This window comes from Amphiprion ocellaris, chromosome 5, assembly GCF_022539595.1.
Source record: "Amphiprion ocellaris isolate individual 3 ecotype Okinawa chromosome 5, ASM2253959v1, whole genome shotgun sequence".
Lineage (NCBI taxonomy): Eukaryota > Metazoa > Chordata > Actinopteri > Pomacentridae > Amphiprion > Amphiprion ocellaris.
Genome location: NC_072770.1, coordinates 1,123,747 through 1,145,966, shown reverse-complemented (window position 1 = coordinate 1,145,966; position 22,220 = coordinate 1,123,747). Strand labels below are relative to the sequence as shown.

Here is a 22,220-nt window from a genome sequence, read left to right as displayed (position 1 = left end):
TTTCTTTTATTCTAACCAAACACCACATGGCATTTTAGACAAAGATTTTTCTAAATATGATATATACAATTGAGTAAAATTTAAATATAAAATCATTTCTAAAGATATTGTAGTAAACCTGTTGACTACTTTATATTAAATAAGTCAGAAAGCCTTGGAGTCTGGCCAGTCTTTTCTTCAGGAGGAAATGACATCATGTGGAGCAGGTCATGTGATCTGGAATTAACACACTTCCTTGAGAGGTGTTTATGTAATGGGTAACACAGTGGAAAGGGATTTCTCCGACACAGCTACAGTTTATTTTCCATATTAAATGTGATATATTGCCAGAAAAGGAATATCTGTCATGATTATCTCAACTTACTAATCAAACAATTTTTGAATCACTTCATTTTATTATTGTTTAGCTAATTTGATGGCGGATGTTATTCAATTCTCACGGTTATTTAGTTGACATTTTAGTGATATCCAGTCATTTTTTTTTATTAATAAGTGATTGTTTCCATAATAAATAATTATGGAATTTGTAAGACATGATCATAATGAACATTAAAACATAATTTTTTAAAAACTTTTAATAAAAATGTTTGCAAGATATCTACACGACTTCGAAATTCCCTCAATTATATACTGACCCGGACAATTTTTATTTTATTCGGCTATTCGGCTCAATCCGGCTCCACTCGGAAGCACTCGGAAATAATGGGCGTGCTCGGCTGTGGTCCGTCTTAACCGGCGGTACAATCGGATGATCCTGGGCGGGCGGAGCTTAGTAGGAGGAAACGGTACAGTTGGTCGACTGTTCCCAAGAATACCGGCATCAGCTCACCGGGAGCACAGCAGCTATCTATCTAGCAAGACAAATCTCTGAAGCAGAGCTGAAGTCGTCCACAGAAACACGCTGCGTTTAAACCGAGCAGCACGTACATGCTTCTGCTTGTGGACACGTCGGTGAAGGGCTCGGAGATTACCGTTTCAGATACACCGCTGCAGGATGGAGACGCAGATACATGTGCCTGTCGGGTCACCGGTGATTAGAAAAATTCCCATTTTCGTGGACGAACAAAACGTCGCGGAGGGGGCGATGAAGCTCATTAAAGAGCTGAGACCTGCGTGGGACCCGAGCCACGTCAAGACTAAGGTACCGTTAGTCACGGAGCTAGCTAGGCTAGGCTAGGCTAGGACTGACAGCTCTGCAGCATCACCAGCAGCTAGCCAGGAGGAGGGCCGAGGAGACATGACCTAGTGCTGCTTTAATGTCTACTAACCTACACTACATCCTTGGTTAGACTCTTTCCTCATTTATCAGTGAAGACGTCTGCTGTAGATCTCTGTATTTTCTCACAATAGCAAAATAATATACTAATGCCAGAGTGCAAGGTGCATTCACAATTAAACTTTCATCAGTTGAATTCCTATCTCAAAGAGGCCCTTGTTCAGACTACCTCAAAAGTAAGAAAGATCCATGTCGCTATTCCAGTTACAGACAACTTTATATGCTCAACATCCACAACATGTAGGCCAAATATAGCATGAAAGCCCCACTGTCCTCTTAGTGTCAGCGTCCAGATGGTCAGGGTGGTGGAGGGACCTGGGTAATTACTGGAGCAAAGAAGACACACTTAATGCAGACTGGATGATTCACAGTCAGTAAACCCAGTCATGGCTCTTTAGGACGTCTCTCTGCTGTCTCTTCAGATGTTTGTAAGTCAGTGTAACTGAATGTTAATGATTCCGCAAACATTAGCTGGGTCAATTCATAATTGAGGGAGTCTATTTTTTAGTCCAGAATGACACGAAATTTTTCCTAAATGGCTCAAAAATTATCCTAAAGACACAAAAATTATCCAAAATGATGAGAAAAGATCCAAGCTGACCTAAAATTTGTTGAAAATGACAAGAAATTTTTCCAAAATGACTCTAAACTTTTCCAAAATGACTCATAAATTGTTCAGAATGACTTGAAAATGATCCATAATTACGGAAAATTAGTCCAGAAAACAGGAAATTTGTCCTAAAGGACTCAAAAATTAACATGTGTTTGGCATTAAAAAACACTGGCCAACATTTTTCACCATTTTCTGACATTTTATACACAAACTAAAACAACCAATATTTAATCCAGAAGACAATCAACAGATTCATTGACAATGACAATAATATTTAGTTGTAGTCCTTATCCTGTTAGTATCAGACATGTTCTGAGTCAGTCACACAGATTAAGATTGACTGATATATTAGACATGTTTCAATTTTTAGATAATCAAAAGCTAAGGATGTCCCCAACTTCCCCAACTATCAGTACTAGGAGTGGATTCAAAATACGTCTGAATGAAGACAGTAGATTTTTTGAAATTGAAATGAAAATATAGCCTAAAAATGTAACCATACCAGTTTTTCCCTGTTACAGGGATGTATGCGTTTACCTCTGCTGGGAGCAGAATACAGGCATAGACCCTAGCTCCTCATTTACAAGGCTACCAAGTAGAAGAATGATTAGAATATGTTTTTCTTTTTTCTTTTTGAGTGATTAATCATTAACCAACAGTCACCGGACTCCACAGTTTAGAGAATGTTGCTGCCTTACCTTTTATTGAGAAGGACAGTTAATCAGTATTAGTCACAATTTTGATTTTAGCTTCCCACAACTAAACTGATATGACTGACATTTCAGTGCATCCTCTGGTAATAGCATAATCCACTCAGAAAAAGACCCACGTTGGTAAAGTTACTTTCAGCAAGTCTTGCATTAAAATGCCATATTTCACTCAAAGTCCTTTATGGTCACACACCTCTTCATTGTACTGCAGTAACTTAGTGGGGAGGCGTCTCTTCACTGACCATAATTGTGCAGCCTCAAGGCTGGAGTCTATCCCAGCTGACTTAGGGTGAAGGCAGGAGACACCTGGACAGGTAACAGTCTATTACAGGACTACACATAGAGACAAACAATGAAACTCACACCTACAGACAATTTAGAATTAACCTCAGCATGTTTCTGGACTGTGGGAGAAAGCTGGAGAACCTGGAGAAAACCCAGGAGGCAGAACATACAAACTCCATGCAGAAAGATCCCAGGAAGGCTGGGACGCGAACCAGGGATCTTCTAGCTACAACACAACAGTGCTAACCGCCAAGATACCGTGCAGCCTGGCAGAAGACATGCATGTCAGAATCTGTATTTTACATTGGCTGTAATACCTGGTTGTGTCACCAGATGCAGTCTCTTGCTGTTAAACTCTGTAGCGACCTCAGGAGGCGGTCAGTTGGACTTGTGTCATTTCCATGTTGGCCAGGTGTGAGCTTTGGGGGAGTTTGGCTAGTAAAGTGCAACCGTGATAGATTGTCCTGTCAGACTAAATTGTCGGTACTCTCATGACTTCAGCAATCACAAGCACTAAATTAACGTGAATTTGAGTCTGTAGACAATTGCTTATGCCAGACGAGCAACCTGTGTCACATGACATACCCCATGGTCATATGATTGTAATCAGGGTATATATTGATGTCTACCAGGGTCTCATAATGTTATTGATTATTGATTGATAAGGCTGCCGACTATCAGTTAAAAAAAAAAAATCAGGATTTTGTCCCTGCATCCAGTACCCAGTCTCACACATCTGCAGCTGAGAACATGACAGCGTTTGCTTTGATTTCTACAGCCAGAGTGGCCATCACCCAAACAGACCTCATATGGAGAGCTGTAGCAGATGACTGTTCGTGCAGACACAAACAGTTTCAGAGCTGATAACAGAATGAGGAAAGTCAGAATGTAAAAAAGAAGAGGTATTTTGGAGGAGTGGGCAGGATGTGCTGAAGCAGCAGGACCATTGTTTTAATGTAAGTGGGAAGTGTTAAATCGGGTAAGGAACAGTGGGAAAACACTGTTGACAGAAACATCTACTTTGTCCTGACACCTGGACACAACAACTTTTATTGTTACAGCAACAGAGTAACTGTTTCCTCTTATTTCTGCTGAAGGCACACTGAATTATCTCTGCCAAAGGAAGCCAGCTGCAGGCTAAGCAGCCACACTACACAACAAAGACTTAATGACAGGGAAAAATAATAAAACAGTACCACCGTCATTGTCCCATACAAGCAGTGTATGTCTGAATGTTTGGCTCTAGCTCATTGCTGTCTCTCAGTGTATTGATCGCTGGTCTTAGTGGTGTATTGTGTGGCAGGCAGAAGGGATCAGTCATGTATGTTTGTTATGTTGTGTCATAACAGGGATGCCTGCGCGCCCATCTTTGTGGTCAGCCACGTGTGGAATGCCAGATATGCGTGATTGAACATCCGAGCCGGGGCAGATGTAGGCTGTGTATGTTGTTATTGTGTTTGCTGCAGTGGGAAGAACTGGTTGAATGAAATCTTGGTGTGAAAAGGCAGGAGATTAGTAGCAAGTACTTTTTTAGAAGATGATTATCAGAATTAATTTTCTCTGTCTAAAGAAGACATTCTACCATGTTGAACTGGAATTATAAGCCAGTAAAGTAGTTGTATAGCCATTAGTTCTGCATCACTGACTACACTGGCATGAAGGATTTTAAGATGGGAGGTGATCTACTGAAACAGATTTAATGATAAACACTCAAGGAAATATCATGTGACCTAACCAGTCAGTTTTAATGTTCCTGTAGTCTGATTCATGGTAAATAAACTGTAAGAGCAAATAGCTTGATGTCCTTCAGCTCCCTATGAAGAGCTGCATTACTGAGTATCAGGAAGGAAGCAGTATATTCTGCCTGTCAGCTCATATACACAGACATCAGCACTACAGTTAAAATCTGCCTCCGTCATTTTGCTGCTGTTTTGAAAAATAACAGCTAAATCCTGTGTTCCAAGTCCATATGCCACAGGTTTAACTGAAGAGAGTCTCAGTATTCTGCAGTGGCATTTACATTCTACTGGCTACAGTCATGAACAAAAGTTTACATATGCTTGTAACGACCTTGTATATCCTGGCAGTTTTAAGTTTCCAAAGAGTCCTATAAGTCTGAATTGATCACAATCATTGAAACACGTGCGTCTTGCAATATAACTCTGGAGAAGCAGGGCCGACCTCACAACAGGTTTGAGGCAGAAGCTTCATCATTAACAGATTTTAAAGATTCCTGTTTTCAGTATATGTGATTACAGAGGAGGCCTTTTGATTCACATCCCAGCACCACTCAGTGACAACATGGAGGACTCCACCCATGTTTAGAACTTAGGCACTCCGAATGCAATCCTTAAGGAAGGAGTATATTTTTGTAGTAATTTGTAAGTAAGCAACAAGAGAAAAGAAGTGCAAGAAGAAGTCTGAAATACCACATTATGTCACATGTATTCTTCTCCTACCTGTTCTCTCACCTTGCCAGTTTACTGCCCTTTACATTTTTTGGCATCAGTTGTCACTGAGTTTGGTGAGAAGCACAGCACATGTTGCAGCATTGTTGTCTGCTGCCCAAAGAGGATCCATCCATCCATCCATTATCTATACACCGCTTAATCCTCACTAGGGTCGCGGGTGCCCAAAGAGGATATGAGAAAATACATTTGTTCTAGTTAAGTCATATATGTTTTCCACATCATTAAATAAAACCAAATGTAAGCTAAATGTCTTCTATGTTGAGCCAATTCCTTTCATACAGTGCCCAGTATCTAATGGTAAAAGTGTGTAATGCTACATCCAGTCCGAGGCATGCTGTAGTGGAAATAGCCTCATACATGGAAATATAATTATATGTAGCAAAAATATGTGGCCGCACCACATAATTGTAGAAATCACATTTTATGATTAAAATGAATAAAGCTCTAGCCCTTTCATAAAAGAGCTCAGTTTTAAGCCTTTGTTTTAAGTCTTAATGAAAGAGCCCATTTCAAAAAACACTTCTTTTTTTCTCTGAGCTCTTGTTGCATTGCGGTGAATTTCTTTTAGACAGAAAATTTTGGAGCCAAATTCAAATCAGCATCTAACCAATCATGGATGTGTTCCTCCCATGGGGTGGTGTTGAGCTCCAGGAGAGGTCACAGGACAGATATCTGTAGAACTTACTTTTAGTTCACTTCTTTAGTTAAATATCTATGATGATCACAGATCTAAAACACCACTGAGATGATCAAAACGATATCAAACATAATATGCTCATCTTGTACTGTTCCTGAGATAATTTAAAAAGAGTAAACATGCATACAAACTGTGGAGTTTAAGGATCCATAAAAGTAAACTTCTAATATAACTAAGAACACAAGCATATACATTCAATAGCAAGAAAAATAAGACTGAAGAAGTTTATTTACAGTATGTGTTTGGAATAAGAGTCTTTGTGTCTTTTATTGCAGTGACAGAGAGAAGGGGGTCTTTGTGTCTTGTGTGCTTCTCCACAAACACTTCAGATGTGAGGTGTTGTTCTTCCATACTGGTCCTCATCAATCTGGAATCAGAGACTGAGTCCAGGTCATCACTCCAGTGATGCTGCATTTCTGTCATGTTCTGATTTATAAACTGTTCAATTCATTCCTGCATATTAAGTTCTGTGAGTCAGGTAGAGAGATCAGAAGGTCACCATGAAGAATGCAATCTCTGCTTGTCAAGAGGTGTGGTTATTCTCACAGCTGGCACTTTATGACTCTTATCACTTTCTGGTGGAGGTAGGAGACGTCCTGTTGTCTCCAAGAGAGCTGTGAGTGGTCATTTTGAAGTAAACGTCTGATCAGCAGATGTTCCATTTGGATGTGAGTTTTGTGTTCTGCGATGGTTTTACCAAATTTACAGCTTTGAGAAAGGGTCTCTGGACTATATATTGTCTTGGAATGTTGATGTAATAGTACATCAAAGTGTAAAACATGTCATTTCCTATTGCCGGCAGGTGGCGCTATGACTGTAAATGAATTTGACAGCTTTTCATCATTAAGGCCTGGTATAGACTGGCCGAATTTGTGATCTCTTGGAGTTACCCCATATGAGGAGTTAACCCCTGAAAATGAGCAAAAATAGCAGAAAATCTCACAGTTAAAGCAAAATGGTGGACTTCCTGTTGGGCTTAGGGTACGGCTGCTACTGGCTTTTTTGTGTGTCCGGACGTCCTATATACGTCTACTAAATTTGGTAGATGTAGGTGAGATGTCCTGCCTGTAGTAGATGTTGCAAATTTCGCAGGGAGGCTCCACAGCACCCAGCTTTACTACACAAATGTGCAAGAAGTCCCATAAAATGTCAAATTTGTCGCCATTTCTGATGTGTTTGCAAATTTCAATGAGTTTTTGAGCACGATTAGGCCCTCAAAAATGGGATTCTTGTGGGGAACAAAAGAATTCCCTGCATTCCAGCAGGATCCTGTCAGTACTTTTGCCCTAAAGATTCAAATACAGTTTGTAGTGGCTGATGGAGAGTTTACAGCTTTGCCAAATGACAAAAAAGCACTCTGTCAGAAATTCTGTGTGAGAGATTAAACTATTATTTTTCCTCTTCTACCAGCTCTTTACTGATGGAACCACCAACAAGCTGGTGGGCTGCTATGTGGACGACAGTCAGGAGGATGTTGTCCTGGTCCGAGTGTATGGGAACAAGACAGAGCTGATTGTGGACAGAGACAATGAGCTCAAAAGCTTTCAGGTAGTGTTGCTGTGTTTGTGTCAGTTAAACAACAGGTGTGTCAGAATTGTCTGTACCTAATTCTCATGTTTTTCTGTGTCTGCTGCAGGTGCTACATGCTAACGGTTGTGCTCCTCGTCTCTACTGCACCTTTCAAAATGGCATCTGCTATGAGTTTATGCAAGGAGATGCTCTTGGGACGCAGGATGTCAGGGATCCCTCCCTGCTCAGGTCAGAGCATGATAGAGTCACGTGACTAGACAGATGCCACCTGTGCCTACTGTGCCAGCTGTGGTTTCTACTTTATGCATAGAAGAGTAGACACACATTTTATTCTTTGTCGTCACACAGAAAAGATGCAAATGCAGTAAACCTGTGTGAGTCACATGCAAATAGTAGAAGCGCCCTACTGCCAACAACAGGTGATGAAGAGACAGTTCCAGATAGTTTTGTGCAGAAATGTTTCTCCTGGCTACAACAGTCACTTTAGTCTGTGTGATCTGATTTATTTAGTTTTTCTAATTCACCCAATTCCAGGAACTCTGCATGAGATACTTGTCCTCATCTAACCTTGCAGATAAACAACTCCTTAGGCTTTAGGAGGACAGTTTGTTCCTGAATAATTTGGATTGTTAATAGCATGAGATTAATAAAGTATACCCTGTAATGCAGCCACGTCATGTTTCTATGTAGTGACGATGATATCCTTGTTCTTTCGTTCTCCCCTCAGACTGATAGCCAGAGAAATGGCTCGCATCCACGCCATCCATGCACATAATGGCTGCATCCCAAAACCCAACCTGTGGATCAAGATGCGAAAATACTTTTCCATTGTGGCCACAGAGTTCACCGACCAGGCGTCCAATGCCAGGTGATTTCATGCTTCTCTGCTGCCTTTTGCTCATTCCTCTCCACATACTGTGATAACGATGCAAATAGTACACATTTGCTTGTAACAGTAGTTATGAGGACAGAGGCAATTTGCCCTGAGCCTGATATCATCAGAGAACACTGTGTAGATGTAGTGGCGTGGTGGACAGGTCGGTGTGGTTTTGCGTCTTTATTGACAGGGTTCATGCCACATGCTGTGGTTGTTTGTAAGAAAACTGACAGAAGTAGTTTTGCCAAGAACTAAAGTTTGAGTGATTCTATTCTGTTCATGTGGTTGTAGGCAAACACAAAGTATAACACTCTTTCCTGGAATTGGAGGCAAATGAAAGCCTGCTGATACAATGTAGTTGAGTACAGAAGAAAGGAGCATTAGCAATTAAAGCTGCATCAGGTGATGTGATAAATATATCAGACGGTAAAACCCGAGATTATACAACTTCTAGAAACTCTGGGAGCAACTTTTGAGTCCCGGGCTGATACACATCCAGTAAGGTTAGAGCATTTGATCCCTACAAGTGGATTTTATGAAACTGGACTAATACATCTGACAAAAATTAGATATACAATTTTTTTTTTGTAATTTCATTTTAAAAAGTAAACTTTCATTTGTTCTCTATTCAATACATGTAAAGTCAAACATTTCAAACCTTGTTTCTGTTTTGATGATTATGGCTTATAGATCATGAAAATCTTATACACTCAATACTTCATCCAGGCTCCTTTACCATGAATTACTGAATGAATGTGGCATGGCATGGAGGTGGTCAGCCTGTGGCTCTGTTGGGGTGTTATTGAAGCCCTTGTTGCTTGCAATCATCTGTATTTCAGGGTTCAGTGTTTCTCATCTTCCTCATCCCATATTCAGTTCTGTGGGGTTCAGGTCAGGTGAGTTGTCTGACCAAACAAGCACAGTAATATCATGGTCAGCAAACCGTGTGGTCGTAGTCTTGGCACTGTGGCCACATGCTAAGATCTGCTGGAAACTGAAATCGGCATCTTCATGAAGGCGGAAGCATGAAGCGCTCTGAAATCTCCTGGGAGATGGACCAACACTAGCAGATGACATGACACCCCAAGTTATCACAAGTTGCAGAAACTTCACGCTTCAAACACCTGGGAGTCTATGCGAGTCTTAGAATATAGTCAATTTTCACATTCTTAAATAAGTAATGGAAAATATGAAACTCTCATGATGTTTCCTCTTTGAGATGCTTTAGCATGTCTATTGGTGGGAAAGAGGAAGGGCAGTCATTTAGAGTTCAGGCTGGAGCTGGTTTGGGTTGCATCTGGACACCGGACCAATGGAGCTGAGACTGTTCTATTACCTGGCCAGCTGTCTAATTACAGCTGATACCTTTGTTCCAATGCTGTTAGATTAAGTCCAACATGTGGTTTATATAACTGAAACAATAACAGCCATCTAGATTAGGGAGTCTGAGGAATGCAGCTAGCCAGCAGATGTTCACTTAGCTCTATGTACCAGGCTCCCTTCTATGGTAACACAAACAGCTAAAGTGTCCTGGTCCTGGACAGCTGACACTCGATGCACTGCAGTCTGAGAAGCTCTAATGTCACTAGATATTTTTAAAGGTCTTTGTTATGTGTAATATTATGGTCTGATGCAGACTGCAATTTCAAAATTCCCGCCATCAAGAGTGTTGGATCAGTTTAGACTAAGTCCACTGACTTAGTCTCACCTGGAACGGTTGAAAACTCCAAGCAGAGGCTGTGTCCTGCATGTTTGTGCGTTTGATCCGGCCTCCCTCCAGGGTTTCTGTCATCTCCTGCTGTCAAGCTGACTGTCAATGAAGCCTTTTAAGCTCATTACTGTGAGTTGAGGTGTTCTAGCTTTGCACTCTGGACTTGGTTGGCCAAGATGTTTACTCAGCTGCTTAATTCTTCCTCCACTAGTCAATACACTTTCAGATCATGCTCAAGTCAAATGATACTGATATGTCCCAGCAATAGACACTTTATCCATAGCGAAAACTAAATTATTTGATACAGTGTTCAATGGTTTCACTTCAATGCATTAAATGTAAACAGCCATGAAGGCACCTCACAAAATGCACACTTGTTTCCATGAACTACTCCAAGTGTGTTCCCTCCCCAACTCATAACAACCTATTATACCTTGACAATAGTGTCCCTATGCGTCCTCACCCTGGTGGATGCTGTGGTGGACAACAGTTGGTGATTGTCATTGCAAGACAGGCTTCCATGCTTTAGAACACCCCCGACCCTGTGACCCCCAGCACCTCCACTTAGGTGTTGCACTCCAAGCAGCCGGCACCAAGGGCAACCAGGTTGATGTTGGGGTGGCCCCATCCAGTGATACTCAGTCCAGACCAGCACTGTGTGGCACCCTGATCACCCCCTGGGTTTACTTGCTTTCTCTATTTAATGTATCACAAGATGTGATCATTCCTTTACTGTTGTTTATTTAATGTATGTGTGAATTCATTTGTTTGTTCTTTTTTGTTGTGTTTGCATTAAAATTATATTTTTTTTCCCTGTGTACCTTAATAAATACACTAAAGCACTTAATTCAAAATAAGACGGTTAAATTCAAAACATCCTTCTGCTGTTGATCTGATTGCATCAAAGCATGTATCAGACCTGGGTTGAACAGTCGGTGCATTCATGTGTCCTGTGCACACACATGGAAAACTAGCAGGGAGTTCTATAAATACAGACATGGGAAATGCATGAATGGCATTTTAAGCACTGTATGGTTTAAATGACTAATCAAATATTATCAGTCAGATTTCAAACCACATGTTAGAAGGCAAAGTATTCTAACCATAGTGACCTAAACACTGCCGCACCATGAGGATCCACTGAGGACTCGTTTATCCATAACTGTGTTCTTAAGAGCCAGAAGGCTGAACCTGTGTGCTGCTATGCATGTTGGTCTCACTTGTTTTACCTTCACATATGTTCATATAAAAAAAAAAAAAAAAAAATGAAGTTGGTCAGTAACAGCTAGTGAAGCCTCTCCTGTCACTTTCCATTGCTGTGCATGTGGGGCCAGTGTTGTGTTTGCAGACACTTGATATCACTGTCACAACAGAGCAAGGGAGTGTGTGAAAAGCTGACCTTTTCTACATTTCTTTTCCTGTACAGAATCCAGCAGGAGGTTCCCAGTAAGGCGTTGCTGGAACAGGAGATGGCATGGATGAAGGAGCATCTCTCTACTCTGGGCTCTCCTGTAGTGCTCTGCCACAATGACCTGCTCTGCAAGAACATCATCCACAACAACAAAGAGGGTAGGTTCCCTCTCCTCAGAATGAACTTTGTCCCTTTGGGTTGTCATCCCCTGATGCAACCAGAATGATCAGTGTCACTAGTCTGATTTTACTCCCCACTCTGCTCGCATTCCATTGGATGAGAAGCTGCAGCACCAAAAGTCATGCAAACTAATAGTTCTTTTAGGTTTTTTCTTCGGTTGTGAAGGAATATTTCCTTGTTCAGCCAGTATTTAATTTTCTATTAGCTGTCTAAGGGATTTTTGTGTTACCCTGGACAGAGTCAAGGTCTACAGTTGGGCATAAAGAACCTGTTTCAAAATTCTGATTTTCAGGTTTCATTCAGAAATTCTGATTGTGACTCTGTTTGCCAGTTCCTAAACAAGCTGAGTGCATGTCCTTCCATCTCCTTAACCTGCTAAGACAGTGATGAGCTGCTTGAGCAGCAGGTGAACAGCACCTACTGCATGATTGTCTTGTGATAGTTAAGGTTGGGTATCTAAACAGCACATTACCACTCACTATATTGATATTACATTTTTTATGTTCTATATTTATAGTATTTCATTTTAGACTTTACTCCACATCTCAGTAACCACTGAGACTTAAGCAACAGTTACTTCAGACCTGAACATGTACAAATATAACTGAAAAATTGACATTTTGAGTAAAGACAAGAAGAAGAGGTAAAATTGGACTGCTAGTATTTTTACCACAGCTTTCTGAACAAAAGGGAAAATTGTGGAAGCTGGCTAATCAGGACAGAAGAGGCTGAAGAGCTAAAATAGAAATGAGGATTGTTTTAGCTGTAAAGCATGCAAAAATATGTTAGTAGAGCCACCTAGAGAATGTGCTGTTCACGCCCGTTTACAAGCTTTACATGATCATTATAATAAATCATTAAGGACACCTGGAAGTGGTCTGGCTGTGGCCGTGGCCAGATCTTAGTCAGTTACATCTGCACAACCTCTTTAAAAGCATCCTGGTCTCTGTGCTTAAAGCCATCTTAATCAAAAAACAATCCCTCCTTCAACAACAGACATAAGTAGAGCTTACTAACTGCAGTGCAGCAAGACTCTCCAGTGATCAGTATGGCCTGTAAGGTGAGAGTAACACGGCTAGCATAGTGCTAGCAAGCTTATTCTCTGGCTCTGGTGACTGTAATACAATCTGTTATGTGATCCTTTATTGTACATTGCAGCAGCTCCTGCACAGTATCCCATTTTGCTTCCCTGAGCCTCGGGTATGACATGTATGTCGACACGTCTGCTGGCTCTACCCAGCGAAATTGCATTTGAGGTCCAGTCACAAAATGCCGAAAGAGAATGCATCATAGTAGCAGGTGTACGTGCAAAGGCTTGTGATCAGACGTCTTTATTCATATACAGATCCAGTCCTGTGGCAACATGCTGGGTCAAGTACATGACAACTTCTCTGTAATGTCCACAAAGGTCACAAACATCCTCTTGGAATCAAGATTGAAAGTCCAGATCACTGGGACCTCATAAAACACGTTTTTGGTCTTAACTCAAGAATTCATGAACCAGTTACGACAAAATTTCACACAAATAACCAATAGAATAAAATAAGTGATGACATTTTCTATCCTAAATGTTAAAGGTCAAGTCTGGACAGATATGAATGGAAACTGCAACTTGACAGTGGTATTCAGCATATGGCAGAAGAATGCAGATGCAGGGGATGACTGTAGTTTGGTTCTGAATTTGTTCTTTAGACATTTCAGTAGTTTTTCCACAAAAGAGAATTTATGTGGTGATTTTGAACAAATACTGAATTGTCAGGTCATCCATCAGTACCCTAGCATGGAGTTCAGCTCTCAGCTGATCATCCCTGGTCAGCCACCTTCTTCTAAAACTGCAGTTTGGCATTCCCTTCTGCCTTCTCAAGAATTTAAGTAGCACCAAGACATCAGACCATATTTTGGGGTAGAAATAGAATCTGTGTTTTGAGCATATGCACATTGATCTACAGCATATGTGGTTTGTTGTCTCCCAGGTCATGTTCGCTTTATTGACTATGAATACTCCAGCTACAACTACCAGGCCTTTGACATCGGCAACCACTTCAATGAATTTGCAGGTTTGTCACACTGGAGTATGATTTGCATATGAGATGTCATTTAATACTCATCCAGTGTGACTTATTCTACAACTCCGTGTCCATGCGTGTGGTCAGGTATGGCTGAGCTGGACTATGGACTGTACCCTAGTCAGGAGATGCAGATGACGTGGCTCAGAGTGTACCTGCAGGCATACAAACTGTTCACCAAGAAAACCGAGGAGGTCAGTCCACGAGAGCTGGAGACGCTCTATGTACAGGTCAACAAGTTTGCTTTGGTGAGGAGAAATATGCTGACAAACACACACACTTTACTTGTAGTCTCACTTTACTTTACCACAACTAATATCTAATTTGTCTTTCTCAAGGCTTCTCATTTCTTTTGGGGTTTCTGGGCACTCATCCAGGCCAAATACTCATCAATCGACTTTGACTTCCTCGGGTAAGTTTCTGTGTTTATGTACGTGAGAGGGCTAGCTCTGCGTGGGGCGACCCCCTACCCTCTGCCCCCAACACCACCTATGTAGGATGTTATGAAAAAATGGGTCAAAGCGTTTGTCGGAAACGGAATCGTGAAAGAATGAAACCAATAACCCAAAAGCAAACTTTCCTTTTTTGGGTTCCATACCTGTTTACACTCCCTACCTGCACACCTGTAATGCATACAGATGCTGTGTTTGCCACCCCTGGTAATTAACAGTGAGTATGTAAGCACAAAAGTTCAATTCGATGTACCCCGATTACTCACAATTTGGGGTATATTAAATTTAAATGAAGTGTTTGAAGTAAGCAAAATTGCACAGTATCTCGGTAGTTAGAACTGTGCCCTTACAGCTAGAAGAACCCTGGTTTATGTCCCGACCAAGCATGGAGTCTCCATGTTCTCCTGTACATGTGTGGGTTTTCTCCAGGTTCTCCAGCTTCCTCCCACAGTCCAGAAACATGCTGAGGTTAACTGGTGATTCTAAATTGTCTGTAGATGTGAATGTGAGTGTGATTGTTTGTCTCTATATGTAGCCCTGTGACAGACTGTTACCTGTCCAGGTGAACACTTCGCCCTAATGAGGATTAAACAGTGTATAGATAATGGTTGGAAGTAAATCAGCCTATTGGTAATTGCTGCTTTTTAGTTGACTTGTGTACTTTAGCATTTGATTGTAATTTGAAAAAAAAGATTCAGTCCTCCCTTTGAAGAATTTTTCCCTTTTTAGTTTCTCAACTTGAAATCTATCTACAAAGTGATGTTAGTTAATTAAAAACGTAAAATGCAAAATAAGTGATTGTATTAGTATTCACCCTTTTCAAGTCACTATTTAGTCGACACACAGTTGGTCTCAATCATACTTCACATCTGGACACTGAAGTTTTCCTCCCTTAGACTGAAGTCTGACTTGGCTACTCCAGCTACTCCTTTCCTTTGTTGTTTTTAAACCATCTGTGTGAAACATTGACTGTATGTATCAGGTTATTGTCTTGCTAGAGCACAAATCTTCTACCGAGTCTCAGTTTTCTTCAGACTACCGTACATTAATGTTTTTGGTGTATACCAAACACACACATGCACTGGGCTGATGGCCAACAAGCACAGTTTTGATCTCGTCAGATCAAAAAACCTTCTTCCAGTTGACTTCAGAGCTTCCCATTGGCCTTCTGGGTGAATTCTAATGAAATCATGAGCTCTTTTTAACAGTGCCCTCTCTTTGCCAGTCTCATAAAGGTTTGACTGGTATAGAACTCCAGCACCCAGTCGGTGTATACAGAGTCTCCCATCTGAGTCGCTGATGCTTGTAACTCTGCCAGAGTAGTCATAAGTGTCTTGGTGACCTCTCTCAGTAGTCATTTAATTTTTGAGCTGATATAGTGTGTTTGTTGTCTTCCACTAGGTATAGTACTGTTAAGATTTTATTGATACTGCTGTTACTGCTTCTCGGTTCAGTACATTCATAGTACACTTTTAGAGAAGAAAAACAAATTTAACTAGAAAAGCACTCAGAGAGCGCAGTACTCTGCCAAGGCTGCTCAGTCTTTGTATCATTTCCGACGGATGAGCTCTTTAATAAAAAAATTACCTTGTGCTGAGCACAGGCATGTGTTATGCATGTGCATGTTATGTATGGATACCGAATTGCCTGTAAATTACTCTTATAAAGATCTGTTGATAAGTTCATCACTTTTTGCAAGCCTTTGTTTTGCTAGTATTAAAATAACCATTTCCTCCAGGCTTTTATTTTGAAAGCAGACTTTTTAAATGGTACAGACTTTTATTTTGTCACCATTCCAGTGGCACAGGAAGTGTTTATCTAAGAAGCGGTCTCTTGACATGACGAAGACGCTGCCGAACAGTCAGCAAATTCACATAAAGATGAAAGAAAACGGTTCCAGCTGTTGCTGTCTAGCAAAGGATGTGTCTAAACTTAGAAGCAGCTGGAATGGAAACAAGCTCTGACGGTGAAGAAAGGAGTGAAGGACAGAAAGGTGAATTTGTGTTCAAAATAAGGCTGATGGCTGAACGTACATAAAGGCTTTGTGAAACATCAGGAGCTTCACCATTGTCTGGCTGGGGTTTGCTGCATACATGACCTAAATATGTAGCGGGACTCAGAAACAGCCCACAGTTTAATCAGTTGTTCCTTGTATGATTTCCAACTGATAAGTCAATTTGTAGTAGGATCACAATCATGTGATCGTCAGCAGGTAACTGACACAGTGTTCACATCGTGGTTACAGCGACGCCGTGCTGGCAGCTATATCTGGCAATGGGAAATCCTTAGCAAAGCCGCAGATCGAGAATATAAGCCGCATCACTGCCACAATCGAATCACTTGGTCCTTGTGTCATTTCTGACCTTCTCTGAAAATTTCATCCAAATCCATTAGTCTGTTTTTGAGCAATGTTTCACACAGACAGACAGACTTACAAACGTACACCGATCATCACATAACTCCGGCGTTCCTTGCCGGAGTAATAATAGCAGAATTAGGATGGCTTTATTTTCTCTTACATCAATTAACATTTTGAGCAGCACTCTACAACAGCATTGATTTAAACAAATCACTCTTAGACTAAAGGTTATAGTTGAATTGTAAAATACACAAAGCCAAACTATATGGTCGGGCTGGAGCTGAATGTTCTGTCGTGGTGGTATCCGAATAGATCTCTCCCCTGCCCCCACTGCATCACGTGGACCTACCAACTCTGACGTCATGCTTCGCTTTGCCCATGTTTGTAAACAGAAGACAAAATGCCAAAGACGGAGAAATTATTACTTATGCTAATGCTGTAATGATGAACATACTGCCTGTCTGTTCTGGCCACCAAGTAATCTGGTCTATTAGTGCTAGCTAATGTCAACTGTCAGAGTAGAAAATAGTTACCCTAGTTTGATCGGCTCTATTTTAAGATTGGAACACAAACTAGATAGCTGTGGTAAAGGGGCAGATACATAACAAAGGCTTTCTCTTGGCTCAAATATGCAGGGCTTTATTGTGCCACAGTTAACAGCGTATCTCCTATCAATGACGCTTCTCAAATGTCAGTCAACGACTGTGCTAGTACTGAACCAGACATCTGACATTAACATGTTTGCACAGACATGTAATGGAAGAATGGGTACAAGTATCTAGTATTACTGCAGTTTATATTTCCCTATATGCAAATCAAATTTGGATATCACTTTGGAGCCTTTTGTGCCATCACCACCGTCTTCCTCTTGTTTCTTGTAGGTATGCAGTGCTACGTTTCAACCAGTACTTCAAGACTAAACCTGCAGTGATGGCTCTACAGATCCCAGAATGAGAGAAGACCAGGAAGCCAGGAGGATGAGGAGGGAAGACCAGAGCGAGGGTGTAGTAGACTCTTCTCTGAGCCAGCTGTTGGTGGATACTGCTCGATCTACTTGGCATCCCTTTTCTGCAACAAGCGCAATTACTCTTTCATTCCTCTGCACTTAGCTCCACGTCTGTCACGACTGTTGCTTGAAAATTACAAAACTTATATGTGCGTGAGTGTGATTGAATATGCTTTTACTTTATGGAGATAAACCCAAAATGTCTTACTTTTCTTCTTAGGGCAACTGAACCAGGCATTTTGAGCCGCTTTGAAGAGTCTGTGTTTAGGCTAGAGCTCACTGACTTCAGATCTGCTTGACTCTCTGTCATACTGGCGCCAAAATGTTCCACGGCACTGGTAATGAAGGTCTATAAGGAGAGTTTGATGATGACATTGACTTGAGTTTGTCTAGCTTGTCGTTCTAGTTAGAAGCTGACTTCAGGGCCACTTTGCCTGATATTCCTCACATTGTTCGTTTGGTGTACGGACTGTGACCATAGCGAGGCCATTCCTCCGCTGCTTGGCGATTTTTAATACTGTAATCCGTGTGACCTTCCCTATTTTTGCTCCATCTTTAGTGCTTGTAGCCCCAGAGATCACCTGTTGGAGCTTCTGTCAGTACCTCTTCTAGTTTTTCCCAGCCAGCTGCTGCTCCTAGAAATATATCAACTGTCTTTTCTTCGAGCAAGTGGGTTTTGTGTTTTGAAAGAATGACCTACCAGACTCCCCAGTGTGTGGAACAGCAAATGGACGAGTTTCATAGTCTGGCTTTAGGTTGGGTCACCATTGTGTTATAGCAATAAGTGACGGAGTTGCTGAATGTACATTTATTTATTTGTGTGACGACACTGGATCATTAACACCTCAGGTTAACAACTCTTCGGTTTGGGTTCTGTACTGTAGCACTGGAGGAGGAAGGCAGGATAGATGGTGTCAATGTGACTTTAAACTTTGTGTGCATTTCTGTCCTCCACCTTTTTGACTTTTATGGTAGCAGAGAATCGCTGTTAAACTCACCAGACCTCCATGTCAATGCCTCCTCCACCCTCTTTCTCTCCTGTCTAAGCTCACTCCTGATGATGCTACCTTTGATCCACTTCCAGCTTCAGCTTTTTTCCCCAGCCTCTCTGTATCTGTTGAGGCTGTGGCTGGAGCACCTGTTCCCCAGAGCATCTTGACATGGAAGCCCACACTGTATTCCATTTCTGTTCATATCCCAGATTTGGAGCCAAGAGTTGTTATATAAGCAAACATTACATAAGTCACATCTGGGGTCAAATCAACCCTAGCTTTCAGAAAGAGGCAGGAATGGGTTATCTGGGGCTGTTCCATTGTCATCAGATTACCAGTTCCTGTCATGGAAAAAGATTGCATCACACTCTGTCAAGGTTACAAGTTCTCATTCCACAATCTGCTGAAAGCAAAACTGCCAAAACCTTACAAGGCAGTATCTGGATTCTTTGAACTCTGTGTCCAGTGTAAAGGTGCAGTCAGTCAAGTGCAAAGTGAGTTTTTTTTTTTTTTTTTTTAACCGGAACTTGTCCATAATTGGTGTTTATTTGCCCCCTAACAGTCAAGATGCCTCCTGTAGCGATGTTAGCTGTAACCTAACTAGCACTGAGCAAGTCAACCTGTCTGTGTTTGGATTCAACTCAGCATCTGCCTGAAGTCTGAACTTACCATAAAACTCTGTATAGTTGTCACTTCTTCAGAAGATCAGGTTTTAATTCATTCAAACTGTTTAATTAGTTTGAGCTATTTTGAAATGAAGGCCGACAGGTCAACAGCTGAGTCTGCAGGACCACAGTCTGATGTTTGAATTGGAAGAAGCCCCGACAGTTTGAATATTTTCTCCCCATCTTCAACGGACTTTATCAGTTTTTACTTTAAATTCATATTCAGTTTATTTCCTTCCAGTCTGCCCTGGGATGCATGTCAAACACTCAGTGCTACTAATTTAGTGTCACAATGCACATTTTGATTTGACATCGTGTCCTTATTAATATATTAACTTGTCCTTTTCCTCCACTGGCTACTGGGCCTCATGCCAGAAACATCAATATGTTTTCAGTTACATGTTTATTTGTTCTTTTCTTTATGCACTGGGATTCAAAACTTTCCCCCTCCAGTATTTCCCTGACTGAATCTTGCAGCATTTGATGGCAGTTTTGTGGTGTTGCTAATGCTAATAATCACGTCTTTATGAACCAATATTCATCAGGTTAAAAAAATAAAAATCTGCTTCAGGTTTGTACAGTTCAGTCTTTACTTCCAACACTTAAAGGAGCAAATCCCCACAGAAAGAGGAGTAGAATAAGAGTCCTTATATCTTGCATGAGGCCTTCCTAGTAAGACTTTGGCATAATAAGACACTGGCAGCTGCTTTTCCTTATCTAGCTTCTTGCTACACACAATTTGAAAAGATCTTAAAAGTCCAGATATATATTCTGTCCTGTGTTTCACCCTGACAAACTCCCTGAATATTTAGAGCCTCACAGGCCCATAGGGGGCGTCACTGAGGCCTAACCTTTGTCCTCTGCAGGTGTCGCGTAACTGGAAGGTTTAATAATTCACCACATAAGCAGCACCAGGACAGACACTAACGGATGCTAATGGCTTTCAGTCAGAGAGGCTGCATTTATATCTGAAGTAGGTCAGTGATTTTTATCTTCAGCATTGATGATTGAGCCTCGTCAATGAGAAGTAGATCTCATTTTCAGGTAGTGTGAGGCTAAATGGGTTTAAGAGCTGCTTTGTGAAAGATCAGCTCAGATGATGGCAGCAGTAAAGCTACCAGCTGTACTGTCTTTCTAAAACCCCACTCACCTACATCATTAATGCATTTGTTAATTTGACAATAATCAAGAGACCGTTATTTTAGGGGACTTACTGCAACAAAGTCCAAATTGGTAAACTTGCTGCTTAAAACTCTGGTAGGAATTTGGCCTAGGTGAAACAGGTATTTAAACTCCATGAAGGTTGACTGAACTGTTCAATCCCCTTAACAGCTTTTGAAGAAAATGTTTCCTTCAAAACAATATCTATTATCTTAGCAAATGTGAATGATAAAGACTAAAGCTGAACATCGGGTGACTAAGTTAGAAACACATTCTACTGCAGAGACTGCAAAAACCAAGATGTTTGGTACTACAAGGTCCAGATCCAGAATCCTCTTTGTGTTACTGAAATTACTCAACATGCTTCACGCACTGCATTCCTAAATCACTGAAACACTTGTCTTTGCAGTGTCTTTGGGCAAAGAGCTGTTCTGGAGACATAGAACCATACATTAAATTCACATTCAAAAGTGAGAACAGAAGTGTGCAACCTCCTGTCAGATCTTTAAATGAGCAGCTGAAGATCTTAGTTCCAGAGTTAACAGTGATGTGACTGTACTGACAAACCCAGGTACACATCTCCTCACTGCAGCGGGGTAGCTCAAACCACAAATATAAACCATAAATATGCAATGGACATCTTAGCCTTACGTATTACTTTGGAATTCTAACGTGTGAGACAACAGTTTGTCCTAAATGTTTGTGTTTCCTTCTTGGTATTAGTAATTTGAGTAGTCATCCCCCCTTTATCTGCAAACCCTTTGCATGTGGATTCGTATGAAATGAATATGGTTAAACAAGTAACAACTAATTAGGCCTTTAAAGGTGAAGTCTAATTCCAGACTTCTCCTTTAAGTAGGCAAAGTGATCTTAAATAATAAGAGATCTGTGATATTTAACCTAAGAAGGTTTTTCACTGTTGTACTGGCTGCACAGACAAAGATAGATGTTTGTTTCTTTTTAAAGTCTTGTTTTTGTTTTGACATTACTCGATGCAAAGATGACTTTTTAAAATTAGATTCCATCCCAGGTACGGTGCATATATACTTCCATGTTTAAAGCAGTCCATTTATTGAGTAAATCTAGCGTTGCTTTTCCCATCTTTTGTGGCTCTGGTGAGCTTCGGGGAATTTGCATTGCATTTCTTTTTAGATTAACTATTTTTCTGTGTGAATATACCGGTTTAATTATATGAACGACTGTACAGAAAAAATTTTTTTTTTCTTTGTATGCTGATATTTACTTTTTGTAAATGCTTTGACTTAGAACGCTATGTAAAGGGACCCAGCATTCGGCTTCCATTTATCACTGTAAATGTACGTATGTAGTGGGAAAGGAGAGGCTTATGGCAGACAGAGGATGTACATATTGTGTAAAGCGTACTGTACAATGATCCTTCACACCTCTGTGGGAGTTGCAAGAAGAATTATTTAACAGTTTGTAGTAAATATTTCCATTAAAAATATTAAAAAGTTTTTTCAAAAAGGTGTGTAGCTTTTGATTCCTCTAGTCTCAGAATTATTGGGAATACATTACAATACCAATGTATGACAGTCAGAGGGTTTGAAAGATGATTTGCAAACATACACTGGACTGGATTAAAGTACAGAACCAGAGGATGCTCCACCGAGCTAGTCTGTTAGCCAGGCTTTCATACCTACTAGAGACTTCAACAACCGCTCTACTGGCTCCATCCATCCATCTGTCCATCCATCCATCCATCCATCTATCTATCCATCCATCCATCCACTTAATCCT

At 40.9% G+C, this 22,220-nt stretch overlaps 1 protein-coding gene across 1 annotated transcript; it reads left to right on the top strand.

The window, feature by feature from the left end:
* Positions 1-764: 764 nt before the first annotated feature.
* On the top strand, positions 765-21,947 carry etnk2 (ethanolamine kinase 2). The gene is made up of 9 exons (XM_023270061.3): positions 765-1,141; positions 7,463-7,600; positions 7,689-7,810; positions 8,310-8,450; positions 11,597-11,739; positions 13,735-13,818; positions 13,915-14,075; positions 14,166-14,239; positions 17,520-21,947. Exons 1-9 carry the CDS (start codon positions 995-997, stop codon positions 17,590-17,592), a joined length of 1,083 nt encoding a protein of 360 aa, XP_023125829.1. The 5' UTR covers positions 765-994; the 3' UTR covers positions 17,593-21,947.
* Positions 21,948-22,220: the final 273 nt, after the last annotated feature.

Excerpts from the sequence above, each read along its gene's own strand:
- etnk2 (XM_023270061.3), top strand. The coding sequence starts at position 995 with ATGGAGACGCAGATACATGTGCCTGTCGGGTCACCGGTGATTAGAAAA. Across the intron at positions 7,811-8,309 it reads AGGGATCCCTCCCTGCTCAG|ACTGATAGCCAGAGAAATGG; the intron begins GTCAGAGCATGA and ends TTCTCCCCTCAG. Across the intron at positions 13,819-13,914 it reads CCACTTCAATGAATTTGCAG|GTATGGCTGAGCTGGACTAT; the intron begins GTTTGTCACACT and ends GCGTGTGGTCAG.